At 36.3% G+C, this 9,847-nt stretch overlaps 1 protein-coding gene across 2 annotated transcripts in view; it reads right to left on the reverse strand.

Moving 5' to 3' along the window:
* Nucleotides 1–2,836: 2,836 nt before the first annotated feature.
* Nucleotides 2,837–9,847, reverse strand: part of LOC106868840 (putative ankyrin repeat protein RF_0381) — a 40,156-nt gene continuing 33,145 nt past the window's right edge. For both annotated transcript variants that reach the window (XM_014914273.2, XM_052969817.1), the window contains exon 10: nt 2,837–4,198. In XM_014914273.2, the coding sequence (XP_014769759.1) occupies nt 3,668–4,198 (531 nt within the window). In that variant the 3' untranslated portion in view covers nt 2,837–3,667. The remainder of the gene's footprint in view (nt 4,199–9,847) is intronic.

A 9,847-nucleotide genomic window follows, 5' to 3' on the forward strand; every position in this document is an offset into this window, starting at 1 on the left:
CACCATAGAAAGAAAACATTTACAATCATCTGTCTATTCTGCTTTCTGTGGAGAATGAAGACTGTCTAGTTTGTAGTAAGTAATCAAGTTGCTTGTTGGTTTCCTGAAGTTAATGTTGCAAATGGGTGGATCATTTGTGTTACAGAACACAGCCTTGATCCTTCTTCTTACATCATACCATAGCCACTGCCTCCATGTACACATAAAACTACCAGAAAGCTAAAAAACAAATTAAATTGAAGTAGCTTCTATGTAGTTACTTGATATATTTCATTTTACTATTGTTATAATCATCTTATTTCTTATGGCGGTTGCTCATCATCAATTAATGTCCATGAGTTGGTTGGTTACACAGGATCCGGTGAATCACAGAGCTGCATCATGCTCCATGTCAGTTGGCATGGTCTCTGTGATTGGATGCCCTTCCTCATGTCAGCCACTTTACAATGTATACTGGATGTGTTCCCCCCCCCCCCCAGCACCAGTGGGGTTGCCAAGTAGCTTGCAAGACAAGAAGAAGAAGAAAAGAAATAAGCAGGGGGGACCCTTGACTAAAAGGAGGAGTATTTGAGAGTGTAGAGAAGAAATTTTATAAAATTTTTTTTATGAAATTAATAAAATAAACAAAATCTTTCTTGCTAATTATCACATTTTTTAAAGAGGGTTGCACAATCAGTACAGCACCAGACAAAATGCTTTCCAGTATTTATTTAAGTTTTTTAATGTTCCAAGTTCAAATCTTGCTTATGTTGATTTACCTTTCATCTTTCCATAGGACAGGCGAGGTGGAGTGATAAAGCACCAGTCAAATACTAGGGAGTGAATATTAGCTACTCTATCCACAGCATTCCATATTTGTGTGGCCTTGTATCTAAGTTAGACACCATTATTATCTTATTTTTAAGTAGATAAAATAAGTGGAGGAAAGACTGAATCTGTTGCCTGGTTAAATGCCACTACCAGGGTCATGGATGCCTCTAAATAGAGTTCATTCTGTGACAAGCATCGAATCCAGGTCTCTAGTTTGAGAAAAGCTTCCTCCCATCAGTCTTGGAGGCCCTGAAAATAGATTATGGAGGCTACTTTTCTGTCTTTGAATAATCAATAAAGAAATATCTCTATGGGTTGATGATGGGAAAAAAATCCTGCAGCAGACTGGCATCCCATTCTGGAGGAATATTCTTATGTCAGTCAATTATATGCTATGGAAACTGGATAACTGGTCCTAAACATCCTGGAATCTAAAAACAGTAATGTCCAGAGGGGGGGGGGGGGATGGTTATGATGAGTCAAGTTCCAGGGTCGATTAAATTGACAACACCTTTCTACTAAAAGTTGTGGGCTTCTCACTATGTTAAAAACCACTCTTGTTTCCAGGGTAATAGATTGACAGAATTGGTAGAATGTCAGAGAAAATGTCTTGTGGTATTTAGATAAGGACCTTTATTATCTGAATTCAATTCCTGCCAAGTTTGAGTCTTTGCATTCTTTCATGGATCAAAAAATGTATGATGGTTGGATAGAAATGAAACAAGCATGCTTCTTCACTGGATATTTAATGTTAATGTCTATGGGTGATGTGGTATGGCTGAACTGAGAAATAAGCTGGGTGTAAGAGTAATCAGATTCAGTAATGTGCAAGAGAGATAACTGCATTGATACAGACATGTATTAATGTGCATGAACTATAACAGGTAGGTAAAGAAATGCCAGAAGCTCCATATCTAAGGAATCTATGGAAGAAAAGAGACCAAAGAAGACACGAGCATAAGAGATGAAAGATGACCTCCAGATGTTGAATCTCATGAAAGAGACGGCAAAGGAAATCAACAAGTGGTGAAACACCATGCTGGAAAGGACACTTCTAACCCAGGCAAACGTGGAGAAGTAGATGTGAAAATTATGATGAGTGTTTATATCTTATATGTCTACAACATTCTCCAATATAGCCTCATTTTCAAATGGTATGGAGTAACATTAGGGGTATTTGGCATGGCTATTTCAAATAAGCCAAGTAACTTTCCCTCAGAATTTGTGGATCTGTTCTAATATGAAGAAGAAATAAAACCTGAAACCTAATAAAGTAAAGTTAATAGATTTGTGGACCTTGCATGAGAAGAGGCACAGATCAACCACTGAACTCAATGTTTCAGCAAAATCGCCTTTGAAATGTGCCATTTTCCCATGCTTACATAAGCTTAGGTGAGATAATTTGATTATAGAGCAACTGATTTTACAGTTTGAAATCATAGTCATGGCCAATGCCAGTGCTGGTGGCACGTAAAAAGCACCGTTTGAGAGTTGAACCTCACGGAAGTAATAACAGACCGTTGGTAATATAACATGCTTATGTAGACCTGTGAAGCTAAGTGAGTTCATAGTCATAGCCAATGCTGGTGTCACATCAATGGCATCTGTGCTGGTGGCACGTAAAAAGCATCCACTACACTCTTTGAGTGGTTGGCATTAGGAAGGGCTTCTAGCTGTAGAAACCTTGCCAAATCAGATTAGAACCTGGTGCAGCTCCACAGCTTACCAGTTTTCAGTCAAACTGTCCAGCCCATGCCAGCATGGAAAGCGGACATTAAATGATGATGATGATGAAAATGGCCCATCTACCGCTAACCACTTGACTATAAACTAAGTGAAGAAAAACTGGAATAAACATGGTAACAATGAGTATGGGTCACAGATTTAACAAAATGGCTGCACATATTGGAATAAATGATTGATGTGAATAAATGACCACAGCCATTGAATAGCTACAAATAAAAGAGAAAAAAAAATCAAAGAAGGAAGAAACAATAAAAATGAAACAGTAACAACCACAACTACAAAAAGGAAAATAAGAACAATCTGTAAGTTACTTTAATTATGGAAACAGGTGTGTATACACACACACACACACACACACACACATGTAAGCATGTGTGTATACATATATGTGTGTGTGTGTATACATACTCACACACATATATATATACAGCATGTATGTATGTATACATGTCTTTTACTTGTTTCAGTCACTGGACTGTAAGTAGCCATGTATACACACTTATATGAATGAATGTATACATGCCTACATACATACTTATGTGCATGTATGTATACATACATATACACACACATATATATATATATGTAATATATATGTATATGTATACATATGTATGAATGCATATGTGTATATGTATTTGTTTCTGCATTCATGAATTAGATAGACATATATATTTACATATTTGCATACATGTGTGAGTATATATATATATATATATATATATATATAAATACACACACACACATATATATACACGTGTTTACATGTTTGCACCATGTGTGCATATACATATATCTATCTATAGGTATGTGTATCTATGAATGTGTGTGCATATATATATATATATATATATATATATATATATATATATATATATACATACACACACACATACATGTGCATGCACACACAATGTGCATACACATATACAAATTTATATATATATATATATAATCTCATTTAAAAATTGGTGTGGTCTCTTAGTGGCATTGTAAAATCTGGTGGTAGGGATGAGGATGGGGTTTAAAATGGGTGGTGGGTAAAAGTGAGGGTAGAAGTCTCTGTGTGGCATTTTAAAATTAGAAAGCTGGTACATTGTACAATACTCTATCACCAGCCAGTTTTGTAAATATGCGGACTGTCTATTTTCAGCTCTTCAACCATGCAAATGTAATCTTTGTGGCTGGGTGCAAGCTTCTCAATTGTATCCAGCTTAGCACGAGGATTCACTCCCAGCTGGTGCCGTATAACAACCCGGCAGATCTCCATTAGTGAGCGAGGGTATTTGTGCGCTTTCTGCATCAGTTCTGCTATCTGGATTTTCATATCTTTAGTAAAGAGGGAAGAAATGACGGAAGATGTGTTAATCAGAGTTTCGATGGTTTTCACTGTTTTAGTCGGAATATTCTGGTAGCACTTAATAAGCAGTTTGATCATATCAATGTTTTTGTTGACTGTGACTGAGTAGAAGGGTTCCTGCACAAAAAAGGGGCTGTCATCATCGTCTGCTTCTAATTGCAGTAACAATGGGAAACTGGTATGAGCGTTGAGATCACATCCGTACATAAGAAGTAGCTTCACCATATTCATGGAGTCAAGTGAGCAGGCAAGCTGAACTGGTGTTTGTCCAACATTATTCATCTGGAAAATAAAACAAGATAATAATAATAACAACAATAATAATGATAATGGTTTAAAATTTTGGTACAAGGCCAACAATTTCAGGAGAGGTAATAAGTTAATTACATCAACCCCAATACTCAACTGGTATTTATTTTATCAACCCTGAAAGGATGAAAGGCAAAGTTAACCTAAGCAGAGTTTGAACTCAGAACATGAAGACAGAAGAAATGCCGCTAAGCATTATCGCCCGGCATGCCAACAATTCTGCCAGCTTGTTGCCTTGACAATAATAATAATAATGATCATGATGGTTTCAAATTTTGACACAAGGCCAGCAATTTTACAAGAGAAGAAAGTTGATTACATTCACTTCAGTGTTCAAATAGCATTTATTTTATGAACCCTGAAAGGATTAAAGGAAAAGTCAACCTCGATGGAATGCAATCCCAGGATATAAACATGGATGAAATGCCCCTAACCATTTTGTTTGGCACACAAAAGATTCTGCCAGCTCACCACCTTAATAACAATAATAATAATAATCCTTTCTACTAAAAGCACAAGGCCTGAAATTTGGGGGGAGGGGACTAGTTGATTACTGTGACCCCAGTGTTTCACTGGTACTTAATTTATTGACCCTGGAAGGATGAAAGGCAAAGTCAACCTCAGCAGAATAATGATAATAATAGTAATATTTTCTACTATTGGCACAAGGCCTGAAATTTGGGAGAGGGGGATAGTCGATTTCAGCGAAATCAGTACTCAACTGGTACTTATTCTATCAACCCTGAAAGGATGAAAGGCAAAGTCAACCTCAGTGGAATTTGAACTCAGAATGTAAAGATGGATGAAATACCACTAAGCATTTTGCCTGGCATGCTAACGACTCTGCCAGTTTGCCACCTTAATGATGATGATGATGATAACAATGATGGCAACAATGACGATGACATGGCCAATTCATGCAACAGACCAAGGTTGTTGGAAATATAAAGAAGGTTGGTTATGGCTGAAGCATGGAAACCTGAAATGCGACACCAAAGCACTAATTATACCCACTCGAGAACAAGCCATTAGGATGAATCTGATAAAGGCAATGATTGACAAACCTCAGTCACACAGCAAATGTAGAAGTTGCAGGAAAGGAGTTCAACATGGTAACAATTCTGCCTGTTCACCATGTTCAATAATAATAATAATAATAATAATAATAATAATAATAATAATAATAATAATAACAATAATAATAGTTTATTATTTAGGTACAAGGCCATCAAATTTGAGAGAAGGTAATCAGTCAATACCATCAACCCCAGTACTTGACTGATACTTTATTTTATTGACTCCAGAGGGATGAAAGCAATGTTGACCCCAGCAGGATTTGAACTCAGAATATAAAACATAAAAATCATTTTCATCATTTAACATCCATAATCCATGCAGGCATGGGTTGTGTGTGTGTGCATATGTACATGAGTTTGTGTGTGTTTGTATTTGTGACAAGTGGAATAAGATATCCCTTATAAAACAGGTAAAGCTTAGCAACAAGAAGGGCACCCAGTTATAAAACATTGCTTCATCTATATATGCTTCTAATCCATCCAAGCTTGGAAAAATCAGACATACAAACAAATGATTAAACACAATGTTATGACAAACTTTCTTTGCTCTAGATACACTTCTATGACAGCTCTATTTGACTCAGTCAAACTTATATCACCTCCATTTGCCCGGCACTATGTTATGACAACTCCATTTACCCAACACTACGTTATGACAGTTCCATTTGCTCTAGACACACTATGATACAGCAGCTCTTTTTGACTGAAACACTAGATCATGACAGCTCTATACATTTTATAACAATACAATTTGTGCTAGGCACTATGTTTTGATGGCTCTGTTTATTTGAGGCTCACTATACTAGAACAGCTCTATTTGATTTAGACATACGCTGTTATGAAAGCTCTATTTGATCTAGACATAATATGCAGTGACAACAACAGTTTCCTGCCTCACACAAGCTTAGTCACAGCCCTGGTTACTAAACAGTTGGATTTTTCTTGTTATTTATTAGAGTTGAGCTTGTGAGTGTGATGCTGAGGAAAGATAACGAAGAGTGAGCTAGCTTGAACTTCACCCAATACGATTTGCTTTGTGTTTGGTAGTGACACACATTCATATGGTGTATGCTTTTCTTTATCTCTTTCAACTTGTAAGTATATTTTGCAGATAACTATTAAAGGAACTTGAATAACAAGTTTAAACAGCTGTCTCATCAAACTATCCCTTCTGCAAGAGACACCAGACAACAGCAGCAGTAGTGAGAGATATATGAACTATATATAAGCTCAAAGTAATATATATTCATTTACATCAGTGACTCTCAATATTTTGTAGTTTAGCACTTCTTTTTATTGAATGGCATTTTACACACATCCCTCATCCCATCAGGTTTGCATTTTGCAGAAAAGAAACCCCAAAAACTTTTAATCAAAGAGTAGTTTATTTTCTATATTTTCTTATTATGTCCCATGTAATATGTGCCATTTTTTTTTTTTAGATATTTGCATAAACTAGTAGCTCCTATGTTTAATTTTTAAGAAAGTATGCACTTATATAAGAAAACTGTATTGGACCTTGATACATCATCAATCATATTTTTCCATTCACTGATAATACAATCTCTTATTCATATCATAATTCCAACAAAGATGTATATATTTTGAATATGTGTTTAAAATATAAGTATTTTATCTGGTTTAAATATTTTATTTCTCAGAAAAATCACAACCTCTCTAAATACCAGCTCCCCCACATAACACCCCACTGACATTTGCCATTTCCTTATAAGCTCATTATACCCTTGTGTACTACCATCCAAGTTAAGGACTACTGATCTACACACACACACACACACAAAAACACAGATAAACAGAAATAAACTAACAGATAGGTTGAAAGACGAAAAGATAGCTAGCCAGACATGTGTATAAAGAGTAGGATAGACAGATGGAAAACAGACAGACTTATTAGATAGACTAAGAAAAGACAATATATGTCAGTATTCCATGCAACACAATAAATAAGGATAAACAAAATGTGAAGTAATAGCATACGTTTAGAAGTTCACTTTATAAGTATGAAGTGTTTCACCACAGCCTCAGGTTAACCTAAGCTTTTTGAGTAGACAGAAATTGTGTGGAAGCCCACCCAGGGATTGTACTCTGCCAGAGAGTTACTATAAGAACTTGTGGAATAACTGGCCACTTACACATTGGTTCAATGAGCCGGTTATTCAGTTTTATCAAACATCTGAATCCTCATCATTGAAACCAATGGAAATTCACATACTTACTAAATATCAAAACTCTAGACTTGATGAAAAAGAACATATACAGAAAGATAGATAGATCAACAGTCAGCTGATTGCTGGAATGGGTAGAGGCACACAAAAAGAGAGAAAGTAGAGAGAGATCAATAGATAGCCAAACAGATCAATGGATATAAAAATAGAGTGATAGATTGAGAGATTGATGGCTAGCCAGGGTGAAGGTTATATAAGTGGGTCATATTTGAATGAGTTTGGCCATAAGTATATTACTGGTATTTAATCCAACAGCATCTCTTGTCCGAAAAGATAAAAAACAGAATTGATTGTAGCACAATTTGAACTCAGAGCAAAAGCACTTAGTTTAGTGCTCGACTACCTAAAACCAGCTTTCACAATTTCCTTGTTGTTTAACTCTGCATTACTCCTGATCAAACAGATTTTTAATTAAAGGTAAACAGGAAACATTGTCTTTATTTCAACTACACCAATTACTGTGACCTTTCTCTTTAAGATGGTAGAGTGTGGTCTAAGGGTGAATTGGATGCTATTTCTAATAGTTCCACTGAATGCATTGAGATTCCTTTGGTATTCACAACTATGCTAAGGTTCCTTCGTTGAGTAGTTGTAAACTTGTTCTATGAAACATGTCACCTTAAATTATTGAAGTGACTTTCATAAAAGACACCAACTTTAAATGTATGACAGCAGCATTGAGGTTCTTCTGATTCTCATGACTCTGTTGAAACTTCTTTCTTGGGTAATTGCAAATCTATTTCATGAAGCATGCCAAACTTAAAATTATTATAGTAGATCTAAGTGTAATATGAGTATTATAGTAGAGATGCAAAGTGTAAAGTACTTATATCATTGTTTTGATGTTCATTGTCCCATGCTGGCATGGGTTAGGCAGGGTTCATTGTACAACATATCACCACTTGAAATAATTGATGTTATCTTATCAGTGAGACCCAAGATCTGACTCTACCACTTCTTCCTCTGTCTTCTTTAGCCTTTCTCTTTCCTCTGCTGTTGATAATAACCTCTATTATCAACATATAATAGTTCTCAAATTAAGATTAGTAGATGCTTCAAGATGACAATGTCTTCCAGATATCCTGCCACTCCCATATCAACAATATTTCCATTTCCTTTCAGAGGACATAAATGGTTAAGTCACCAAGATACCAAACAATTGACAACAAACAAAACAGGTCAGAGATTCACATCTTGTCATTGGTGTTGAATTGTTACCATGACAAATATACTTCATGACTGAGAGTCCATTTTGCTTCTTCTTCATCATCATCATCATTGCCATCACTAACACCACTGCCGTCATCACCATTGCATCATCATCATCATCATTTAACATCAGTATTCCATGCTGGTATGGGTCAGACAGTTTAATGGAAGCTGGCTAGCCACAGGAATGCACCAAGCTCCACTGTCTGCTTTGGTATGATTTCTATGATGGGATACCCTTCCTAATGTCAATTCACTGTTGTAAATTGATGGCTGCCTCATCACTGGTTTGCAGTGTCAAGGTGAACTCCACTTATAATAGACTTGCAGCTTATCCAGGGGCAGATCTATCTTTCATCCATTTAATGATATGGAAAACTAAAGATAATTACCAGCCCTCTATCCTTTTGTAATTCAGAAAAAGTTTATAATTACTATTATTAAGGTGGCAAGCTAGCAGTATCAATAGCATGCTGGGCAAAATGCTTAGCTGTGTTTCTTCCATCATTATGCCTTGAGTTCAAATTCCGCCAAGGTCAACTTTGCCTTTGATCCTTTAGGGGTTGATAAATTAAGTACCAGTGAAACACTGGGGTCAATGCAATCAGCTAGTTCCCTCCCCATAAATCTCAGGCCTTGTGCCTTTACAGAAAGGATTATCATTATTATTATTATTATTGTTATTATTATTATTATTATCATTTTTAGTTTTCCTTCTTGTAAGACTTATAGTCCTTCTGTATGGCACTATGATCTTCATGGTATCAAATATTGGTTCGTAAATGTAAATTTAAGGTCGTTGTTGTTGGTATTCTGCCTACAGGGCATAGAGAGACGTTTATGGAGCACCAATCATCATCATCATCATCATCATCATCGTTTAACGTCCGCTTTCCATGCTAGCATGGGTTGGACGATTTGACTGAGGACTGGTGAAACCGGATGGCAACACCAGGCTCCAATCTAATTTGGCAGAGTTTCTACAGCTGGATGCCCTTCCTAACGCCAACCACTCAAAGAGTGTAGTGGGTGCTTTTACGTGTCACCCGCACGAAAACGGCCACGCTCGAAATGGTGTCTTTTATGTGCCA

This window comes from Octopus bimaculoides, chromosome 7 (assembly GCF_001194135.2).
Source record: "Octopus bimaculoides isolate UCB-OBI-ISO-001 chromosome 7, ASM119413v2, whole genome shotgun sequence".
NCBI lineage: Eukaryota > Metazoa > Mollusca > Cephalopoda > Octopoda > Octopodidae > Octopus > Octopus bimaculoides.